This window comes from Ovis canadensis, chromosome 14 (assembly GCF_042477335.2).
Source record: "Ovis canadensis isolate MfBH-ARS-UI-01 breed Bighorn chromosome 14, ARS-UI_OviCan_v2, whole genome shotgun sequence".
Classification (NCBI taxonomy): domain Eukaryota; kingdom Metazoa; phylum Chordata; class Mammalia; order Artiodactyla; family Bovidae; genus Ovis; species Ovis canadensis.
Window position 1 is genome coordinate 24,217,216 of NC_091258.1, and position 23,847 is coordinate 24,241,062.

A 23,847-nucleotide genomic window follows, 5' to 3' on the forward strand; every position below is an offset into this window, starting at 1 on the left:
TTACATTCCGGCCCCGCCCTGCAGGCGTCCAGCATCTGCCGGGCCGCCATTCACTACGGGATCCTGGACGACAGGGGAGGCCTGGTGGACGTCACTAGGAACGGGAAGGTTCCCTTTTTTGTCAAGTCAGAGAGAAACAGCGTGCAGTCTCTGAGGTAAATGTTCTGTGATCAGGGCTCATAAAAACTTCTTTTCTGATTGTGAAAGTATTGTTGAAACCTTAGGAAGTTCTGGACCATATAAAGAAGTGGGAAATAATAAAGATGACAATGCTATAACTCAGAAATCACCCCTATAGGCCATGTAGCATATTTTATTCCACTGGGTTTCTGTGTGTGTGTTTAATGTGTTGAGCTTTTTGTATGTTTGCTTGTTTTGTAGCTTTTAGGAAAGTTTATTCCATATTTGAAAGTTAATACTGACTGCTCTTAATTATGAAATGTACATATAGCCATTAAGATATAGAAAAACAAATAAGGAAATATTGACCCCTTCTTTCCCACTTGCTCGAGATAGTCTCGGTACACAACCTTCAAAAGCACACAGTCTTGCAGTCTGACGTGAGTTCTGAATCCTGCTTTTTTTTCCCTTCCTTGTCACTGAGACCTTTTCAGACACCTCAGTAATGACTGATAGTATCTTTGAGTTTGCAGGCTAATTCTTCACTGGCATTCCCCACATACCCCCCTACCCCCGAGAATGAAGCTTTACATTTTAAAAATATACCTACTTGTGTTTGCAAGATGCTCATCACATAAGGTATGTGGATGGATCACAAGGCAGACCATCCTTGCTGTCCTGACTTTTGGGGGATGGAGGGGGCATGAAGACCAGCAGGAGGCTATGTCTTGATCTGTCCATGGCATCTGAGGCATAAGGTGACCAGGAGATGGTGGAACCCACTGCAGGCTCTGGGGTCAAATGGACCTGGCTCTGCCTCCTCCCCTTCTGTGACCTGGGCTGGCTTCCTCATCCCTTCTGGCTGGCAGTGCTCTGATATTTAAATGGGGGCCATGGTAGGACCTGAGGCTGACACCCAGCTAACCCACCACAGGGCAGCGTGTCAGGGACCCCTGTCAGCATCCCCCCCAGGGTCTGTGGCAGGAAGGCACTCAGCAGACGCTTCTTTTGTTGTTACAAGGTGGTATGTCCATGTCTGTTCTAAACAGTGAGGCCACTCAAAACGTTTCAGAAACGATGTGAGTCATTCTGCTTGGAAAGGCCTGGTTCTTCATCTTCAGGCAGTGTTGCAATATTCCTTGTTCTGTCTTAGCTGGGGATTTGGGGGTTATATAAACAAAACAAAACAAAACAAAAAAGAGCAAGGAAGTTTAAATGAAAACCAAGAAAATATTCAGAGATCGATTGGGTGACCTCAACACCAGCCTTGGTGAAGCTCACCCTCAGCCCTGGTGGAGCTGTGGGCTTGGGTGAGGGTTCAGGTCTGTGTTGTCCAGGATGCCGGTCCTGAAGCTACTTCTGGTCTCTTCCAGTGGCCAGCTTTGCATCTAGAGTGAGGCTCTTCACGTCTTAGAATTCAGGGAGTCTGTGAACACAAGACAGATGAAAGCTTTAGTTTCACTGACCTCTAACTGAAATGTAGTATTGTCTTCCTTTATGGATATTTAGCCCCACATCTAGCTAGCACTGCTAAAAGTCCGCTTGCTGGAGACTTCTTGAAACATTCCTTGCCATCATGGTCCCTCAGTGACCGAAGTTAGAAAACCTGCCTCTTGATTCTGGTTTTAATGCATTAATAAAGATGCACAGCCATTAGGCTAACACAAATTTGTTTTCATACTTTGATAATGATATTAATAATACATGACTTCCTTTTAATCTTTTAAATGTATCATATGCGTTTAAAAAGCATTGTTCTGAGGAGGCGTCCAAAGGCTTTACCAGGCCTCTAGAGGGATCCTTGGCACGAAGAAGATTAATGAGCTCTGTTCTAGAATGTTCTCAGTCTAGACCTTGCTCTGGAATGTCCTACGGGCTTTCAGGGTGATGGGAAACAAGTAGGAAGACATGAAATTGAGGCTGAAATAAACTAAGTACAGTAACAAGGGTGCATGTTTAGAAGCAGTTCTGTTTTGCATTCATCTAATGTTTCCTTTTACAGCAAATACAAGGCTTCCAGCTCATTCACGGTGTCAAAAGTAAAAGGTAAGCTGGACAGTCTTCTGTTATATGACCACAATCCACAGGATACCCTGAAATTTTGTTCGCCTTAGTTACTGATTTAATGGTTATCATAACTGTTGATACTGCTTTTCTCAGCATTGCCACAATATTGAAGAGGTTCCTGAGAAGGATTCTTTAGCTAGTTTCTAAACATATCTGAACTTGGCATTGGCCCTAGATGGCTAAGGCTGAAACACAGGCCCGAGTTCCCAGCTGACTATCACAGAAAGACTATTGCCTGGGTCTAGAAGGCAATGGCACCCCACTCCAGTACTCTTGCCTGGAGAATCCCAGGGATGGGGGAGCCTGGTGGGCTGCCATCTATGGGGTTGCACAGAGTCGGACACAACTGAAGTGACTTAGAAGCAGCAGCAGCAGCAGAGTAGCTAACAGGCTTCATAGGCAGTTTGATTTCTACTGAGTGGTAGTGGCTACCTGGAACATTGTGTTGAGAAGGATTCTGAGGTCCAGTTCTGTGCTCAGCAGAGAACGGAGCTGGAGAGGTTAGTCATGTCTGCCACAGAGGAGAGAGTGAAACCTGGGGAAGGACGTGGCCTATATTTGCTGTATCTCGTCCAGCTTTGTGCATGACCTGCGGCTTGTTCCTTTGGCAGGGCGGCATGTGACCATGGGAGAGCAGGCTGTAGCCAGAATTGGGGTTGGGTTTGTAGTTGCCCAGACCGGGCACTTTCCTGGAGGGGCTCAAGCAGGCAGGGGTGCATGGGCACACCACCAACATCCCCCTCCCCCCTGGAAAACTGCCCGCCTGCCCTTTCTTCCTTTGGGAAAGCCATGCTTGTCATTTGGCCTGGATACCAGACAGGTTGTTGTTCAGTCGTTCGGTCGTGTCCGACTCTTTGTGACCCCATGGACTGCAGCGCGCTAGGCCTTCTTGGCCTCCACTGTCTCCTGGAGTTTACTCAAACTCATATCCACTGAGTTGGTGATGCCATCCAGCCATTTCATGCTCTCTCGTCCCCTTCTCTCCTGGATACCTGACTACCTGGTTAGATATCTTTATAAAAATATGTAGCAGCATTTTACCGTATTACAAAATTAATAGCTATTTATTCCAGATAATTTAAAAATATGGAGAATCAGTAGGGAAAAAAGAAAAAAGAAGACCTAAATTCCACTACTCAGAGATAACTACTCTGAACATTTTGGTGGATTTCTGTAGAGTTTATTTTCCTTCTGCATTGAGTATATACATTGATAATATGTACATTGATATGTTTTTAAAAATTGAAATTGGTAGCCTGATTTATTTTTTGAATAATATACCAAGAATATACTTCTATACCTTTAAGTGGACTTCTGAACCTAATTTTAATGGTCTCCCCAGCATCCCATTGTATAACAGACCCTTGTTGGGCCCCTGCCTGTCTAGATGATAGGCTCTGCTAGAGGTGGGCAGACTACAACCTTCAAGGCCAAACCCCGCCTGCCATCTGTTTTGTAAATAAGGTTTTACTGGCACGGAGCCATGCCTATTCATTTCTGTGTTGCCTAAGAATGGTTTTTCAACAGTATGTGAACTGTGAACTTCCAGATGTTCAAGCTGGTTTTAGAAAAGGCAGAGGAACCAGAGATCGAATTGCCAACATCTGTTGGATTATCGAAAAAGCAAGAGAGTTCCAGAAAAACATCTATTTCTGCTTTATTGACTATGCCAAAGCCTTTGACTGTGTGGATCACCACAAACTGTGGAAAATTCAGAAAGAGATGGGAATCCCAGACCACTTGACCTGCCTCTTGAGAAATCTGTATGCAGGTCAGGAAGCAACAGTTAGAACTGGACATGGAACAACAGACTGGTTCCAAATAGGAAAAGGAGTATGTCAAGGCTGTATACTGCCACCCTGCTTATTTAACTTATATGTAGAGTTCATCATGAGAAATGCGAGGCTGGATAAAGCACAAGCTGGAATCAAGATTGCCGGGAGAAATATCAATAACCTCAGATATGCAGATGATACCACCCTGCATTTAGTGAAGAAGAACTAAAGAGCCTCTTGATGAAAGTGAAAGAGGAGAGTGAAAAAGTTGGCTTAAAGCTCAACATTCAGAAAACGAAGATCGTGACGTCTAGTCCCATCAATCACTTCATGGCAAATAGATGGGGAAACAGTGTCAGACTTTATTTTTTTGGGCTCCAAAATCACTGCAGATGGTGACTGCAGCCATGAAATTAAAAGACGCTTACTCCTTGGAAGAAAAGTTATGACCAACCTAGACAGCATATTAAAAAGCAGAGACATTACGTTGCCAACAAAGGTCCATCTAGTCAAAGCTATGGTTTTTCCAGTAGTCATGTATGGATATGAGAGTTGGACTATAAAGAAAGCTAAGCACCAAAGAATTGATGCTTTTGAACTGTGGTGTTGGAGAAGACTCTGAGAGTCCCTTGGACTGCAAGGAGATCCAACCAGTCCATCCTAAAGGAAATCAGTCCTGAATATTCATTGGAAGGACTGATGTTGAAGCTGAAACTACAATACTTTGGCCACCTGTTGTGAAGAACCAACTCATTGGAAAAGACCCTGATGCTGGGAAAGACTGAAGGCGGGAGGATGAGGGGGCGACAGAGGATGACATCACTGACTCAATGGGCACGAGTTTGAGTAAACTCTGGGAGTTGGTGGTGGATAGGGAGGCCTGGCGTGTTGCAGTCCATGGGGTCGCAAAGAGTTGGACACAACTGAGCAACTGAACTGAACTGAACTGAAGGCTGGTTTCTGCTACAACAGCAGAGCAGAGTGGTTATAACATAGATCATAGGGCCCGGGGAGCTGGAAATATTTACTCTGACTCTTCAAGAAAGAGTTTGCTCTTAGGCCTGGATTAAACAAGGACAAGCTGTTAGAGACCACAGGTATTCAGTATTAGAAGTGCTTCCTTAGACACAGCATCTGACCTTGAAAGAGTCACCTACCCCTCAGGAAGGGTTTGAGCAATGAACTGAGGCTGGAAATCAAAAAACCAGACCTTCAGCGTGTCCTGTGCAGCCTCAGGGGGTCTCTTAGCTCTTTTGGACCTCAGTTTCCCCATATACATAATTAGAACAATACTTTCCATGAGGATCCAGCATGATAAGGTAGAGGGAAAGACTTCAAAGCAGAAAAGCACAATGCTGGCCCCACAGAGAAACTGGTGAGGGTGACGACCTTTGACCTGGAGACACACTTCGGCTGTGGGTTTTGTCTCATCCCTTGAGTGGCCCTGGGGAAGGAGTCGGGAGCACTGGGGCCTGGTGCCTGCTGGGTGCTCACCCCGGCTCTCATCCGAGTTCAGAGGCCCAAGTAGCCCCCAGGACCAGCAGCCCCTTTCACAGTGTGGAAGCCTGAGGCTCAGGCCCGCCCATGACCTGTCATTCCCATTCACAGTGCAAGACCTGGACTGCTACACCACTGTGGCCCAGCTCTGCCCGTATGAGAAGCCGGGGACACACTGCCCAAGGTAAGGCTCCCTGGCATCTGGATTTGCAAACATGGGGTCTGAGAGAAAAAGGGCCAGGCTGCGGGGTGGGTGGGGTGGTCACCGCACACAGCCATGCACGGCTGAGTTCTAGACGTGGCCCTGGCATGTGTCCGCCTAGGAAGTCATTTGCTTTGTGGTCTGAGTCAAGGACCCACCCGACTTCTCCCTGAGACCACTCATTCTCAGCCCTGGCTGAACACTGGACTTGCCACAGAGGCATTAAAAGGACGAATCCCAATCTCCAAGGGTGGCCCGGGAGGGCATCGCATCTTTAGAAGCTTCTCTGTGAGTCCCTTGTGCAGCCAAGTGCCTGCGGCCTGCCGTGAGGAACCTAACTGAGAAGATGATTTTGCCCCGCTCACTGTTGCATCCACTAGCAGGAGAGAGTGTGTGCTTAGCTGCTCAGCCGTATCTGACTCTGCGACCCCATAGACTGTAGCCCTCCAGGCTCTCCTGTCCATGGGGTTCTCCAGGCAAGAATACTGGAGTGGCTTGCTGTGTCCCCTTCCAGGGGATTCTTCCCAACCCAGGGATCAAACCCAGGTCTCCCACTTTGCAGGCGGATTCTTTACCGTCTGAGCCACTAGGGAAGCAGAAGAGAATATTTGACTTCATTTGCCGCCAAGCTCTTCCCAGGCCCCAAGACAGAGCTCAGTGCCTGTCATTCTTGACCCCTTAGATCAGCTGAGAACTCTGGAAGCTGGTTGACACTGGTCCCCTTGGAATCTGCTCTTTGATTCTTATATTTGATCTGTGATGTTTTCTGTGGGTCACTTTAGAACCAGCTTGTTAAAATCCAGCTTTTCGGAGGTAAAACTTACGCAGTGAAATCCACCAGTAATAAGTATACAGTTGGGTGTGTTTTGAACAGTGTACACCACAATCCCGAAAGAGGACATTTTCATCACCCCAGCAGGTTCCCCTGTAGTCTGTTCCCCTCCCTCCGCTCTCTCCTGTATCTCTGCCAGCGCCTGATCTGCTTCCTGTCCCTATAGTCGTGCCTTTTCTGGAATCTCATGTACATGGAGCCATCACAGCAGAGACTTGGGTGTCTGGCTTCTTTCACTCCGCACGATGCTTTGCAATTCATCTGTGTCCTAGAGCCAACGGGTAATTTGTTTCTTCTTTTACGTTGCCGAGTGGTGGTCCACTCTGTGGATGTACTGCAGTTTGTCTAAGGAGTGAGTTTTATACGCATCTGCCTAAACCTTACTTGGCTGGTTTTGGAAGATGGTGCGTCATAACTAAAGAAGAGGTGCCTCTGAAGTATCTATTAGACCCTCTCAGAAGATGGGGGATATAGCACCCCCTGAGCCCTTCTCCTGGGCCTGGAGGCCTGTGGGTTCTCCAAGGGAAAGACTGACCTTAAAACCAACAGGTGAGGACTTCCCCGGTGGTCCAGTGGTTAGGACTCTTGCTTCCACGGGAAGGAGCACGGGTTTGATCCCTTGTTGGAGAACCAAGATCTTGCATGCTGGGTGCAGCGCCCCCCCCAAAACCTAACAGGCAGAGAACCCCCAAGGGTGAGCAGGAGGACCCCCAGGAGGGTGCTGATGAGGGAGAGGGGCCTGGACTAGGCCCCGGACTCCTCCCCTTGGCTACTCACGTTCCCCTTGGGGCTTTCTCACTGCCCACTGCCACCTCCACCACCACGCTGACCCGCCTTGAATGTTCAAGGGAAAACATCCCTTTAATATTTTCCCACATGTTAAAGAGAAGCAGAAGGAAGTAATTTCAGAAAGTACAAACAAAAAGAAAAACTTGACATACAAGTATCCAAAATGTTTCTGACCTCTCATTCTAGAAGCAGGAAAGAACATTCTTACCCAGATTCCCTTTTTTTTTTTTCTGTTTAAATCTCAGACACATCCTCGTTCTCTCTGCCCACTCTGCCCCTTCGCCCCAAAGGACCCTTTCCACTTCCTGGTCTTTCTGCCTGGCTCTCTTCCCCTTCAGCATCCTGCCTGTCTCTGGGCCAGAGGGCTTCCGGCCGCCTTTTTGGTTTCTTGGTCCCTGGGCTCCAGCCCATGTGTGCCTGTTCCAGATGAAGACAAAAGACCTTTTCTTAAGTCAAGCTTGTGCTCTTTCTTGGTTTGAGAGGCTCCAGTTTGAGGCACTCTCCTCATCCCCTGTGGCAGGGATGTGGTGACTGACACAGCAGTGAGCAAACCCTTCCTGCCCCAGGTTATCAGTGTTCCCTCCCTGGAATATTCTGTGACTCACAGAGGTGAGCACCCCCACCCTTTCCTCCTCCAAAACAGGGAAGTGGCCTGAAAACAAATCTATTGATTACAATCTCTATACGGTACCCGCAGTGTGAAGCGGCCAACGCCCAAGAATGGGAGATACAACCCCCTACAATTGCATACTCACCTCTGTTAGATTTTTGTTTCATTTCACCTTGTTGTTTGTGCATGTCTTTTAATATGAAGAGCTTTTTTTTAATTTTTATTTTTATTTTTTTTTAGTTTTTTATTTTTTAAATTTTAAAATCTTTAATTCTTACATGCGTTCCCAAACATGAACCCCCCTCCCACCTCCCTCCCCATAACACCTCTCTGGGTCATCCCCATGCACCAGCCCCAAGCATGCTGCATCCTGCGTCAGACATAGACTGGCGAGCTTTTTTTTTTTAAAAAAAATTTTATTGCAGTATAGTTGACTTACAATGTCATGTTAGTTTCAGGTACACAACAAAGTGAATCAGTTATGCAAGCATCTGTTGCTGTTGTTCAGTTGCAGGGTAGTGTTAGACTCTCTGTGATTCCATGGGCTGCAGCATGCCAAGCTTCCCTGTCCTTCACCGTCTTCTGGAGTTTGCTCAGACTCATGTCCATTGAGTCGGTGATGCCATCCAGCCACCTCATCCTGTCACCCCCTTCTCCTCCTGCCCTCGATCTTTCCATCTATATCTACTCTTTGAGATTCTTTTTCCTTATAGTCATTACAGAGTACTGAGTATAGTTCCTCATGCTATACAGCAGTATAGAGCGGGATATTACAGTAGGCCTATTTTATATATAGTAGTGTGTATATGTCAATAAAATTCTACATTTACTTTTAGGAGAAGGAAAAATATCTTTTATCACTGCTAGGGTGAGAGAGGTATATATGTATTTTTTCTTAAAGGGTAGACTGTGGTAATAATTGTCTTTCCTTTGAGTACTAAATCTTGATGAGCAAATAAAGAGGGCCAGCTGCTTTTCTCAAGAAGTTTTGTTTTCTGCTGATGATAACCATTCCCTAAACGCGTCTTGTTTTCCAGAGTTCACTGTCCAGCTCACTGCAGAGATGAGCCGTCCTATTGGGCTCCCGTGTTTGGAAGCAACATCTATGCAGACGTGAGTATTCTGGCCTTATTGGTGACCGCCCCACAGAAACCACATTCCAGGGTCTGGACATCAGAAATTTAAAATCTCATTCCTGTGCCTCTAGATAAATTTATACCATCCATTTCTGCTACCAGTGCTCTAGTTTCTGCATTTTCAGAAGTATTTGTGCTTCCGCCAATGTGTGCTAAAGAACACAGACATGGGTGTGCCTCCTCTTACCCAGACATCTCAGAGTCTGGTGAACTGAGTCCTGCTCCCTCACTGACAAGCTCTGCTCATGTGGAGGCTGCCAGGCCTCACATACCGCACCGCCCCGGATGCTTAATGGCCTTTCTGGCTCTCCTGACGCTTGTGTAGCTGTTGGTCTTTGCGCATTGCATTTCTTTTTGGCTGTGTACATGCCCTGAACTAAAAGCACACAGAAGAAAATGCAAACTACCACCAATTTACTACTGGTAATAACCACTCTTATTATATTCCACTTTTCCATCCTAACTTTAGCAAGGAACCTTTAGCTTGGTTGTTTTTTTAAGTTTTATTGAAATATAATTGATCTACAGAGTTGTGTTAATTTCTCCTGTACAGAAAAGTGAGTCAGTTATACATACATATTCTTTCTCATGCTCTTTCCTATCCTGGTTTGTCACAGGATGATGAATATGGCTCTCTGTGCTCCAGAGTAGACCCTTGTTGTTTATCCATCTTACAGATAAGAGTTTGCAGATGTGGCTCCTACAGAGCAAGGTCTCTCTCTCCTGTGCTCCAGGGTTTAGGGACATGGTGACCCAGGAGATGTGAAAACGGTCACAGCTCTGCCCAGCAGGCTCTGTGATCTTCTTGACCAAGCCATTCACCTCTCGGTAGAATGAGCCAGGGCTGAGGTTTCCTAGTTCAGGGAATCCTCTAGATCTGAAAGTCTGTGAGTAGGTCAGCTTCACTCAGCCCCAGCTGATGTTCTCGCTCCGCTTTCCTCATCTCCATGTCTGTAGCTCCCCTGCGTCCACTGTTGCCACCCCCGCCTTTGCCTCCATCTGCCTTCATTTATTCTAGACCCCTGTAATGTCAGCTCACCGAGTTCTGTAAAGTCAGAGCAAACTTCATGACTGACCTCCCCCCACCCCTCATCTTTTTTTCCTCTCCTCTTTAAATGAGCCTTTTTTTTTTTCTCCTTGAAAGGTGCTTAGCCAAAATGGAGCTCTAAAAGTTTAATGAAGGAATAAAACAACGTGAATCAATTGTTATACCAAATATTTAAGCCAAAACCTGCTACTGAAAGGCAAAGTCTTTGATTTTCAAGTGCTTTAAATATAAAAGGATGAGCAAGATGATTCTAGTAAAGTACAAAAAGACAAATAGATAAAGCAGGAGTGGCAATATTGCTATCTGATAAAGTGAAATTTAAACATACTGAATGGGACAAGACAGTTTGTTACGCAGTGGCACAAAAGGTACAATTTATGTGTATGTGACAATCAAGTCCATATCCTCCAAACAGTGTAGCAGCTAAACACACAAAGCAAAAAAAAAAAAAAAAAAATCTAGAAACACAAGGAGAACTTGATGACATTTTAATAATAATATGAGGCTACATTTTACTTTGTTATAGGTTCTTAAAAACACCATCACTAGGTATTGTTACTCCCATCTTACAGAGACGGACAGGGAGGCTCAGAACAACCTGGCCCAGATCACGCCACTGGCAGTGGCGAAGGCAAGATGCAGACGAGAGCATGTCTTGTCTTTGGGTCTATTCCACCTGCATGAATGTTGCTGCATTAATGAATACACAGGTGTGAACAGGCCTGTGTGAAAACCTGTATTCAGTCTCTAACTAAGTTATTCACTAGGATTTTGAGCTTTTGACATCACTGTGCCGGTGCCCATGACAGGGCTTGGCATATAATAATTGTTCAATTAATGTTTGTTAAAAGAATAAGTAGATAAAAATACTGCAGTAGTCAATGCCTAAACATCTCTTGAGAAAATTTTGAAAAAAAAAGGAAGGAAGCAGGGAGAAAGAAGGAGAAAACTACCTCCGTTTCAGAGGCTCTTTTCTGGCCTCGGTTTCTAGGTCACTCTGTATTCTGGGAAATGATGATGCCCCTGGAAAATGTCTGTTTAGCTAAGAGATTTATTTTGGGAGAGTTGTCTCCAGGCCTTCGAAGGGCCCAATAGTGCCTCCCTCGGCGAGCGTTACTTGGCAGACCCCGCACTTTGTGGTGAGCTCCAGGCAGGAGGAGCACCAGGGTGCAGCCTGTGAACCACGTCTGGGTCAGAAAATGCGAGAAACTCGAGCCCCAGCTGTGACACTGAACAGGCCTGGGATGGTGGACAAGCCTTGCCCTGCTCTGAACCTCAGTTTTCTTATCTGTCCCATCTCCCTCTGCGGCTCCTTGAGTTCTCACACTCCTGCGTGCACCAGAATCCCCAGAGAGCTTGTTCAGACGGAGTTCCGGGTCCCACCCCACCCTGCATTTCAGACTCGGGGTTTTGGGGCAGAGCCAGGGAATCTGCATTTCTAGCAAGTTCCCTGGTGGTGCTGATGCTGCTGGTCTGAGACGGCACTTCAAGGACCCCTCGGTTGGAGATGACTGTCGTGTGGGAATTTCCGATAGTGGTGGTGGTGAGAGCAATGATGGTGGTGGTGTCTGTCTTGTCACCTGACATCTGTTGGGCACTTGCTGTGTGCAGGCCTGCATTCAGCCTTTGATCTTTACACAGTCGCCTTGCTAGCCCCCCTTGGGCTCTTACTGACCCCTGTGGAATAGTGTGCGGCTTGCCGGCTCTGAGCGGCAGTCCCGGCTCTGCTGTTTGCCAGTCCAGTGATTTGGGGCAAGTCTTTAAACCCCTGTTAAGAGGGAATAATGGTGGTGGTGATGATGGTGACCATGATGATGGTGATGATGATGATGATACTGTGTAGGTTACTGGGAGTTACTACATCAATCACTTGAAATGCTCAGAACTTGTCCTGTAGTGATAAATGCTCAGAAAAATTACCTATGATGATCCCTGCTTTATGTTGAGAAGATAGAGCCTCTGAGGGTTAAAACAGATCATCCAAGGCCACACAGCCAACCAGTGGTGGGGGCAGGGCTGCTGAGACCGGGTCTCTGTTGATAGTGCTTGTGAATAAGTATCCAGGTACCGGTGATGCCGATATGCTGGTGCTGGAGAAGACTCTTGAGAGTCCCTTGGACAGCAGGGAGATCAAACCACTCAATCCTAAAGGAAATCAACCCTGAATATTCATTGGAAGGACTGATGCTGAAGCTGAAGCTCCAATATTTTGGCCATCTGATGTGAAGAGTTGACTCATTGGAAAAGACCCTGATGCTCGGAAAGGTTGAGGGCAGGAGGAGAAGGGGACGACAGAGGATGAGATGGTTGGATGCATCACTGGCTCAAAGGACATGAGTTTGAACAAACTATGGGAGATGATGGACAGGGAAGCCTGGCATGCTGCAGTCCGTGGGGTCACAGAGTGGGACACACCTGAGTGACTGAACAACAACGAAGTTGGTGTCGCCTCGGGTCTTGAGAGAAAGCAGATACCTTGTACCTCTGGGGAAGCAGAGGTGAGAAGAGACGTGTGGGAGGAGGAAGCGGGAGGAGAGTGTTTGTCTGCCATCAGCAGTGGAAGGCGTGTGCAGTGATCACCAGCCCATGCAGTGAGGAGGATGAGGTGCTGGGCGTGAGGGTCCCATGCCTGCTGTTATCGTGGGAACCTCTGTACCGCTGGTGCCCAGACACCCTCGGGGGCCAGGGCAGAGGACCATCCCAGAGGCCCCAACACTGGAGCTACCCGGCCTTTTGGCAGCTGTGGTCAGAGGATATGCCTCCTGGGCAGGCCCTGGGTCTGGTCACTCACAGAGCATGAGTGATACAGAGAGGGAGATGGAAGAACCCCCAGTCCTGCCCACTGGGCGGACAGTGAGCCCCAGCTCAGCCCTGCAAACAGCGAATGTAGGAGGATTCCACAACAATCATTTCCTTTGCCGAGTCTCCCTGCCTCTCTCTGAGATGGGGCAGACTTATTACTTGTTAATTTTCTAGGGACACAAACCCTTCTGAGAACTGGAAAGTTGTGGATCCTTCCGCTGAGGAGGTGGGGGTGGAGAAGGCTTCATAGTATTGATAAAGTTGACCAACCATCTCAGTTTGCCTGGGATGCTGGGTTTCCCAGGCTCAGTGCTAAAACCTTGAAAGTTCTTGCCAACCCTCTAGGCCCACAGAGTTCTGCCTGTAGCCTCAGGGCCTTGCAGATGCCCTGGAGCCTGCTTCAGGCTAAGGAATCCTACCCTTATCTGTTTAATGTATGAACTGAAGACAAGATATGTTCACGCAGGATTAGAAAAACTGGCCTTCAGTGCCTCAGGTCAGTCAGTAGTAGGAAGCAAAAAATCCGGTTCTCCCATCTTTAGTGTGAGGGTGCCAGTCGGCTCTGAGATTCTCCAGCTTCTAACAGCAATGTTAACTTCCCAGGGAGCTGGCAGGGCAGGGCAGGGCCTTCTACTGTGAGTGTTTTTTTCTCCTTCTGCAAAACCAGCAGCTTGTCTGGAATGGCCTGGATTTGGAAGGGATGTGGCAGGAGCTGGCAGTCTGCAGGGCTGTTGGGTCTTTCTCTCTGCCTCTGACCCTCCAGTCTACCTCTTGCAAGGACCCTTGGAATTCCACTGGACCCACTGGGGTAATTCAGGACCCTCTTGCCTCGAGGTCCCTAGCTTCGTCACATCTTCAGAATCTTTGTGCTGTGTCGAGTCACGTGCCCACATGTTCGGGGATGGGGTGGGAATCTTCAGCGTTTCCCTTATTCTGCTGACCACAGAGGCCCAGACTTGACCCTTAGCCCAATCTCGTTTGGAATCACTACTAAACCATGAAGTGTCTTCAGGGCTTTGGCAATGTTGTCCAGTCTCACTGAGCCTGTGTTTCTGGACTACAAAATGGGAATAAGATAGTCACCCATCTCACTGGAAGATGAAATGAGATGACAAGCAAAAAGCAGCCCAGGGCTGGTATTCAATAAGCTCAGTCGACATGAGCTCTGCTCACCGTGACAGAGCCTGTTGACGCCACAGATGGGTTGGCTGCACCTGACCAACAGTCAGCCTCAGGCTTCACCCCAGAGCAGCTGAATCTGTGGGGTCGGGGGGAGGGGGGATAGGAAGGGCATCACCAGGTAAAGACGCCGCAGCTGCAGTGAGGGTGGAGGCTCGCTGCCAAGGCCAGTGTCAGAGTCCAGCACAGGCCAGACGAGGGACCGCAGAAGGGTGTTACCTGGAGGCGGCCTCAGCATCACCTGGCCCTCACCTGAGGGGATGCTTCTGAGTCTGTAGGTGTATCAGGGTGAAGTCCAGGAGCCTGCATCTTTCAGAAGCACTGGCCTCCCCAGCCCTGAATGAGTCTCCCCAGCTTTGAGAAACGTTGATTAATTACTCTCAGACAACCCAGTCTGAAGAGCGTTTTTCTACTGGATAAGTCAAGACCCTAATGGAAGTTGAACCCGACGATTGTCTTACCCAGGGATTGGATGATTTGACGACTTTAGAAAACAGCATCTCCTGCCCTTGCTTGAAACACAGGGGCTCATGTGGCACCTGGAGTGAATCCAGATGCCCCCACGGCCCTCACGGCCCAGAGTGACTGGCCCCTGCTTACCTCCTCCCGCCTCTCCTGCCGCTTTCTGTCTGACTCACTGTGTTCCAGCCACCCGGGCCCCCTTTTCTATTCTTTGGATATGACAAGTTCAAGTTCAGTGTGCTCCAGGGCCTTTGTACGGGCTGCTCCCTCTTCCTGGGACACTCCTCCCAGACTTCCCATGTCCGTGGGAGTCTTCCCGTATTAACTGTTCTAAAAGAGCCTCTCAATCTTATCTCATGATCAGGTTTTGTTTTCTTTATGGGTGAGTTCCTCATTTGTGTATTTGTTTGTCTGTCTCTCTTGACTCCGTGAAGGCAGAACCTATATTTTGTTCCGCCCGAATCCTCTTGCATCTAGTACAGTGCCCGGCACATAGTAGGTGTTCAGAAAATGTTTGTCAACAAATTAACAAATGAATGAGGGATGAGGCCAGATCTCCCTGGAGAGACCACTGAGGAATCGAGGTAGTGATGGTTACTTCCTAGGGCTTGGTGGGGTCAACATCCTACCAACCAGCAAGCCAAGTCACAGTTGACCCCATCAGGGCGTGACTGAAGTCCTGACCTTGACACTAATCACAGCCCTTCTGCACTTTCAGACTTCCAGCATCTGTAAGACCGCTGTGCACGCGGGCGTCATCCGGAACGAGAGTGGGGGCTATGTGGACGTGATGCCTGTGGATAAAAAGAAGGCTTACGTGGGCTCGCTCAGGAATGGAGTCCAGTCTGAAAGGTAGGGCTGCTTTCTTGGCCACTCAACACCCGAGGCCTGTGGGGGCCATTGGAGAAGGGCCATGGCCAGTGCCTTTTAAGGTAAAGCTTGGGCAGACTTGGCACGTGTTCTCAGTAGAACACCCAGGACAAGCCTGTCCCTCTCTTCTCTCTTCCTTTCTTTTTTCAAAATAAGAGCTTGTTTCTCTGCCCAGCACATATTTTTGTAGAGTATTTAGAGGTGTCAGAAAAGCCCCAAGGAAAACTATCACCCGTTACCTCTCACATGGGGGAGTTAGAGATCTTTGGTGTGCTACCCTATGGTCCTTTTTCGGTATATATGTGTGCAGGGCCCCCGCCCCTCCCCACGAAAGACAAAGGGATCAAGTTATAGTCACACAGCGGTTCTCTAGCTGCGTCAGAATATAGCTGCATTCCGTTACCCAGCTAAGAGCCAAGTCTGAAGTGCAGCAGACCTAGGTTCAGCTGCTTCCCAACTTTGTGACCTAGAGCCGGTCGCCTGGTTTCTCGAGCCTCTGCTTTCTGGCCTGGAACATGGGGAGAACTACAGTCCCCACCTCTGGGGCGTGTTGGGAGGCTGACAGAGGCGTTGCCCAGCCCTTCTGGCCAGGACACCAGCCACATTGGACTGGGGCCCCGCTGATGACTGCGTTTTACGTTAATCACCTCTTTGAAGTCCCCTTCTCTAAGCACAGTCACATTCCGAGGGCACCAGGGGTTAGGAGGCCCACATGTGAGCTTGGGGGTGGGGGTGCACAAGCCAGCCAACCATACCAGGGGAAATGATGAGGATTCTATACTTGGGGAGCGCTTTAGAAAAGGAATATAAAGTCGAGGGTACAGACTGTGCCAGGCCCCCTGAAGCCCGGGCTCTCGTGACTCCTGGCACTCTGCCACTGTCTGCACCCTCCCAGCCTCCTGGGGCGCTGCAAGGGCAGACCCTGCAGAGTCAGGTGACAGGGATCCTGGCGGGGGGTAGGGGCGCACAGGGTGTGCTTGGTCATAGCCATCAGCCCCGAACACGCGGAGTTAATGGCTTCTGCGTTTTCTCCTTCAAAGCCTGCAACCTCTGTGTGGGAAAAGCTTAATGAAGGGAAATTCCATTGATTTAATGGGAGGGAAATGAAGCAGCTGATTAGGTGGAATTTCCTGGTGGGGCTGGAAAGAAATCCCAAGACACCCATCTCATGAGTTCACTGTGTCCCTTTGAGAGAGAAAACGCCTTGGTGAGAAGCTGATAGGCTGGCCTTCATATCCTTGAGAGGACCCCAGCAGCTCCACCTCCGCCCTAGGCTGGGACACAGGGGGGTCTCTAGGGAGGACTGGGGACCGACAAAGGGTTCCCCAAAGTGCCTTCTTCCCCACTGTTAACTGCCTCCATCCATCTGTAGTTCTCTCTGCCCAAAGGACCCGCCTGAAATACTGTCATTATAACTGCCCCTTGACATTCACGGCCTTGGTTCCAGGATCCCCCAAGGATACCCCAGTCCAAGGATGCTCAAGTCTTTGTTGTTGTTGTGGTTGTTTAGTCGTTCAGGCATGGCTGACTCTTGTGACCCCATCTACTATAACGCACCAGGCTCCCCTGTTCATGGGATCTCCCAGGCAAGAATACTGGAGTGGCTTGCCATTTCCATCTCCAGGGGATCTTCCCAACTCAGGGATCAAACCTACGTCTCCCATATTGGCAGGCAGATTCTTTACCTCTGAGCCACCAGGGAAGCCCCAAGTCCTTATATACAATGATGAAGAACAGGAGGTTGTCCACATCCACGACTCCACAGCCACAGGTGGACGTGGAGTGGATACAGAGGGCCGACTGTGTCTTGTGGGCAGCCTTCCCCAGGCCCTGGAGTGGTTGATGCCCACTGCACTACTCAGATAGGTTCTACTGAGCGGACAGTTTGCTTCCCTTCCTTCTTGGGCTCTTTCCCCCTGAGTAGGTCGTGCAGGCTGAAATCTGTGATCAGCTGAAATCTGTGGTGAGCTTCCCCACCTGTAGAGGGAAAATGATAGCAGCCACCTCCAGTGTTGGGGAAAACAGTGGGTCTCCAAGTAGGCTCCCCAGAGCAGCATCCAAATTGACGGGGAGTTTGCTAGAGAAGCACATTCTCTGGCCCACCCGGGACAGACACTTGGGGAGCGTGGGTCTGCCCTCGGGGGCCCTGATGCCTGCTGGAGGGCGGCTGCTGCTGCAAGAGGTGATGATGCAGGGCGGCCATGTCCTGGCACACAGTTGCACCGTCCATGCTCCTGATAGTCTGTGATGCACTGTGTATCTGCAGGGGTTTCAGACGCATGCCGGGATGGGTGGGCGCCAGGTGGTAGTCTGCCTTGCATGTGCAGAGGGGAGAGGCCAGGCCAGAGGGGACATGGGGTCTAAAGGCAGCTGGGAGCCCTCTGCACTGCTCGTCAGCTGGCTGTCCTGGGGCAGGCAGTCTCCCCAGGCCTCCGTCAGTGTCTACTGTGAGGATTAAATAAGAAAGTGCGTGCAAAGTACTCACCAGCGGCTTAGAGCAAGTGTCTAACAGACCCACTGGTCTGGCTGTTATGACACCTCAAGGCTAGTTCTGAACCTCAGGACAGTATGGTTCTTTTCACGTAGGGTCAGGTAACGTGACTGTAGGAAGTAGCCTACATGGATTATTCCAGGACAAGGGAGAAAGCATCATACAGGAATTACTCTTTCGTCCTGATATCCGTCCGTTCCGCATGCTCTCACCTATCAGGTGTCACACACGGGGTGAACCCTTACAGTGTCCCAGGCACTGGGACCCAGCGGGGAACACATAGTCCCAATCTCCGCCCTTCTGGGAATTGTTACCTGGTTGCAGGACAGACAGTGCAGAAATAGCAACTCAGTAGCAGGGCACAGGCGTCTCTGCTATGGAGGGTGGTGCTGGGAACCAAGTACATCTAGCAGGGCCCCATCTTACTGGCTGGAGGGGCCTCTGTAGTGACATGGCTCCTGCAGAGATGTCTGGCTGCCCCAGGCAGGGCAGCCCCCTCCTCCCCTTCTTTAGATGGGACCTTGGAGCCCCTCTGTGTATGGACCAGGGCTGAGGAGTTTCCCTGGAGCCTGTTCCCATTAGGGAATTAGGGACTGTGGGAACCCAGCCTGAGGATGGTGACTCTGTCCTCAGTGTCTGCAGAGCCTCTGGAGTGGTCCTGGCTGTCCCGAGGGAGATGTGGATGCTGGCCATACAGTGGCCCGTTCACAGAAAGCCACATTCTAAATTTAGGGAATCCTTCAATCAGTCAAACAAACAAAACCTCCCGAACAGAATTCTTAGTACACGGACAAAAAGTTGGTTCTGCGTCAAAGTGTCTTTAGCAATTGTGTTTTTCTAGAAAAGGATTTCCTGAACATTTTGAAAGATGACCATGCAGAACTGGGACCATGTAAGACGACAGGCACTTTCTCTCTCTCACACACATACCCGTGAAAGAATGGAAGGAAAAGGAATCCGGGGAAACTTTGGATGTTGGGACCTGGGTTTGTCTAGATATTCTCAGAAAGAAGCTAGACATCTGGAAGAAAATCGGTTCAGGATTTTTTTTTTTTTTCTGAGGCCAGGACTGATTTTTGAAGACAGATTTCACAATGAGATTGGGAAATATACCAGACAATGGCAGATAATACTCTTGGTCACAATGACCTGTTTACGGAGGTTGATGGTATATGCACGGAGGGATGTTTACCCGAATCGTAGGCCATCTGGACTAGCATTTATGGGGAAGCTCCTGTGTGCTGGGCACTGTCCCTGGGGCTGGGGCCACAGCAGGGACAGAAGAAGCCAAAATTCTCATCCTCAGAGGCCTCTGTCTATTGGGGCATGTCCCAGATACATTCCGTGAGCCACATATGGGATTAAAAAAAAATTATTAGAGCGTAGTTGATTTACAGCGTTGTGTTAGCTTCAGGTGTACAAGACAGTGAGTCGGTTATACATACACATATATCCACTTTTTCTTAAGATTCTTTCCCCAACACTTGGGGATTTTAAGGTTTCTAGTAGTACATTCATTTCATCCAATGAATCAACATTATTATTGTTTCAATATGTATGAACAGAAGAAGAGTTGATGGGAAACTTGCACTCCTCTCTTCTCAAAAGAGCTGGGAAATCCAGCGGGTGTTTCACACACAGAATGCGTCTAAGTTTGGGTGAGCTGCATTTCCAGCCCTCGATAACCACTGTGAGCTCCGGGAGTCTCGAGGGTCAGGTGTTGGAACTCTCTCAACTTGTGCAGAAACTCTGGGAAGCAGAAACCACTGGGCCATTATTTCCAGATGGAATGAGCTTTGCATTCTCCCCCAGGCTGGCGTCTCCCTCCCTCCCTGCTCCTGTTTCCCAGCACTCTCAGATCTGTGCTACCGTTAGCTCAGCTCACCTCCCAACAGTCCCATGAGGCAGAGACCACAGTTACCCACATTTATCAATAAGGAAAGGGAGGCTTAACAGAGAGGTTAAAGGACTTAACCAAGGGCACCCCACAAATAAATGGCAGGGCCCATACTTGAACTCAGGCTGGTAAACAGCACATGTGACTTCTCACTGCAGACAAGTTGTTGACCGAAGAAGGGGCTGGGGTGAACCTTAACACTCCTAAGGTACACTTGTTTGTAAACTTTACAAATAACTAGAAGAGAAATACTTATTATTTAAATAATAGGGCTTCCCTGATATCTCAGACGGTAAAGAATGGTATCTGGGACCCCTCTGTACTGCTCGCCAGCTGGGTGTCCTTGGGCCAGCATTCTCCCCTGCCTCTGTCAGTGTGTCCTTACAATGCAGGAGACTCAAGTTTGATCCCTGGGTCAGGAAGATTTCCCTGAAGGGAATGGCAACCCACTGCAGAATTCTTGCCTGAAGAATACCATGGACAGAGGAGCCTGGCAGGCTATATAGTCCACGGGGTTGGCAAAGAGTTGGACACGACTAATCGACTAACACGTTAACTTTCTATTTAAATAATATGTCTAGGGATTAGAAAAAAAGAGTTCCTATAAGCATTCTGTTAATCTCTGTTAACTGCTTTTTTTAAATAACTTTTCCAGGCTTCCCCTACCCTATGCCGGGCAATACACATAAAAATGAAAATGTAGATTGTATTTTTTTCCCTAAAAAAATATTTTTTGAAATTATTTTTTCCTAAAAAAATATTTTCTATTTCATGAAATGAGATGAAGATGTTTGATGATTCCTTGGGGATTGGGCTTATGCGCGAATAGTTCACTTGCCACCGTGCACCTGCCCGCCGTTCCCCTGATGCGAGAATGCGGTTTCAGTCTCGTGGGGTGACGCTGTCCATGGCCCAGGGCTTGAGCTCCGGTCAAGTGCACAGCACTGACCCAGAACCTTCCCTGGATGAGCTCATTCACCTCCTATAGGGCCCCTGAGGAGGGGGTACTTTTGTGAATTCTGTCCTCAGAAGCAGAAACTAAGGCTCAGAGAAATGGATTAACCACCCCAAGGTCCAATAGGTAAGATCTGGAACTCTTTCTGTCTGACTCTTGAAGTTTTCTGGAAGATCAACAGAGGGTAAGAATCTGGGAGAACAGATTAGAATATTAGAAAAATGTTTATGTATATATAACACACTATACATATAAATACATACATGTTCATGTATGCATATAAGTGATATTGCTTAGTACTAAAAAAGATGTCGCACATTTAAAGCCAGGAGAGCAATGCTCTGCCATCCTTTTGTCGCTGGGTTCCCTGCCCTCTGGGGTTAGCTGCCAACTAGTGGACCGTTTATCCCAGGACAGAGGTACACTGCCCTCTCTCTTTAATCCAGTCTCTGTCGTGTGCTGCCAAACGCCAACCACTTCCTCCCTGAGTAATTTTCGCCCGCAGGAGTGAGCTTCCAGGACGAAGCCTTATGCTTTTGGCTCCTGGCGGACAAACCTACCCCCTCCCAAGGGGCCCCCGGCATTTGAGCCCTGACTGCCATGTGTGGGTTGGCCAGTGTGGTCCTCAGCAGTGGTGTGGCCACAGCCCATCCCTTTAGGGTGAGGGTCGGGAAAGGGTCCCAGAGCATCCACAGAGCTGCATCTGTGTCCCAGCTGCGCCTGGAACAGATGTTCTGTTTGGGGCAAAGCATGTCACTTCTCAGAGCCTTGCTTCCCTTTCTGTAAGTGGGAGGAACCCTGGAGATCTCTAGGGGGGCTGCGGGGACTGGATGGGGTAAGATTACATAACGAACGGAGGCAGAGTAGGGGTGCGGCGGTGTGTGTGCCAGACACAGCCGCTGGCTTGGAGAGCTGATCACTGGTGCCCAGGGCAGGCGAGGGGCCGTCGGAAGCCTGGACTCACTCCCCAGGGCTGGGCTGTGATACCACCCGAGGCTACAGTGCCTCAACCTTTCCCGGAGCTCCCATCCCAGCTCGTCAAGTAGATCAGTGACCCTTGGGACGCCCCAGAGGCTTCCCAGGCCAGCTCCGGTTCTTCCCCAGTTCTCACTGGGGGTTTTTGCGCGGTTTTCCCTCCCTCCCCCCTCCCATTCTCTCTCTTTCTTTCTCCCTTTCTTCTTTCCTTCCTTTCTTTCTCTTTTTCCCTTCCTCCTCACCCCCTAACTTTTCATAGTAAGATTAGAGAAATTTCAAGAAATAGTGCAAATAGTTTTAAGAAACTACTATCACAGAAAATCCCACTGTAAACACTCTAGTGGTTTCCTTCCAGATTTTTATTTCTATTTACACAGTAACACTTTGTTTCTTCGTTCTCTTAATTAATTCTGCTTTTGGCTGCGCTGGGTCTCCGAGGGCCTCTCTAGGGCAAGCAGTGGCCGCTCTCTGGCTGTGGCAGCCGGGCTTCTCTTTGCAGCGTCTTCTCTTGTGGCAGAGCACGGACTCTAGGGCACATGGGCTTCAGCAGTTGCAGCTCCTGGGCTCTAGAGCTCAGGCTCAGGAGCGGTGCACAGGCTTAGCTGCTCCGTGTAACGTGGAATCCTCCCAGACCAGGGATCAACCCGAGTCCCCTGCATTGGCAGGCAGATGCTTATCCACTGTGCCATCAGGGAACTCCCTTGTGATTTTGTTTTTGTTTCTACAGAAAAAGGAATCAGACTGCCTGCATTGTTCTGTTAATTTTTTTTTCAGTCAACAACAGTTGTGAGTGTCTTCCCAATATTTCCCATGCCTGACATAGCCACACCATCATTTCCATGGCTCCGTGATATTCTGTTGCATGGACGGACCATCGTTTCTTTACCCAGTTGACTGACATCTGGGTTGGTTCCTTTTTTTTTGTTATTGTAAACAACACAGCAAAAAACATCTTTGCACAACCTGTGTGCTTCCCCTGCACTTTGCTTAGGTAACTTCCTGTTAGCAGCATAGCCACAGCCACCAAATTGACCTCTTTCTGTGATGCATGGCATGTCTCTCCTGTTCAAGCCCTGGTGAGAAAAAAATCTCCGACTTTTGCCAGGCAGGTCACCCCACCCACTTCCCCACCCTCCTGGTACAGCATCTGCCTTGTCACAGCAGTACCCCTCACTGGCCTGCTCTCTTTCCTGGATACCTCAGGGCCTTTGCACCTGCTGGTACCCAACCCTGGGCCCTCCCAGCTCCTAAACCTCCCATGGCTGGACCCTCATGTTGTTTACATCTACACAAAAATGCCAGCTCCCCAAGGAGGCACCCTCCTGCTGTGGGGTCTCCATTCACTCTCCCCCACACTGTGCCCCCGATCTAATCAGATCCTCAGGACCCGCCACTGTCTGCAATTACTCTTTACACCTATTTAGCGGTTAATCTCTCACCCCCAGACTGTAAACTCCATGAAGGTAAGAACCCCTTCACAGGTGTGGTTAACCCTGTGTCCCCGACACCCACCCCAATGCCCCTACACAGTAGGTGTTCAGTAAATACTGGTTCAGTGACTGATAAAATGATGAGTTCAGCTATTTGTTCAGAACCAGCTGTAGGATTTCAATACCCTTTATGAAAGTTATTCAGTATATTTTAGGAACATCGTCCAATACCTTTGGTGAAAATTGTTCAGAAATGTTGTGCTGGTTTACATTCCCTCATGGGAGCTACAAACTAACCTAGAAAGAGTCAGAGGGCAAGATTTAGAAAAGGAGGTTGTCTTCTAATTTATCAGGTCACACTTGGTTTTCATCAGACACACACAATTGTCAACTTTCCTAGCAGAACTGGAGCTTGGTAAATGTTTGAAGCATGGACCTTGCCCGAGGCAGCGGGAGGGACCCACTTGATGTCACATGATACTCAGTTGGCCCACTGTCTGATGTGTTGAGAAATAAACAGCCCGTTCAGCAGAGCCTGCTTGTGCCTTCCAGGTGGGGTGGTGGTTCAGTGGGGATGTCTGGCAGGAACTTTAGGGTTCCTGTCTGGACGGCAGCCTGAGTGGCCCCTGCCCCTGGCTTGTTGGGGGTCCTATGGATGGGGGCACCCACTGCCCCATCCATAGAGTTTCAGAATCACAAACCCTGGTAAT

General features: G+C 48.8%; 1 protein-coding gene across 1 annotated transcript in view; it reads left to right on the forward strand.

The window, feature by feature from the left end:
• Positions 1-23,847, forward strand: part of CRISPLD2 (cysteine rich secretory protein LCCL domain containing 2) — a 70,134-nt gene that overhangs the window by 40,907 nt on the left and 5,380 nt on the right. The window contains exons 10-14 of the mRNA XM_069549659.1: positions 25-155; positions 2,123-2,166; positions 5,571-5,643; positions 8,930-9,005; positions 15,238-15,371. Coding sequence (XP_069405760.1) covers positions 25-155; positions 2,123-2,166; positions 5,571-5,643; positions 8,930-9,005; positions 15,238-15,371 — 458 coding nt within the window. The remainder of the gene's footprint in view (positions 1-24; positions 156-2,122; positions 2,167-5,570; positions 5,644-8,929; positions 9,006-15,237; positions 15,372-23,847) is intronic.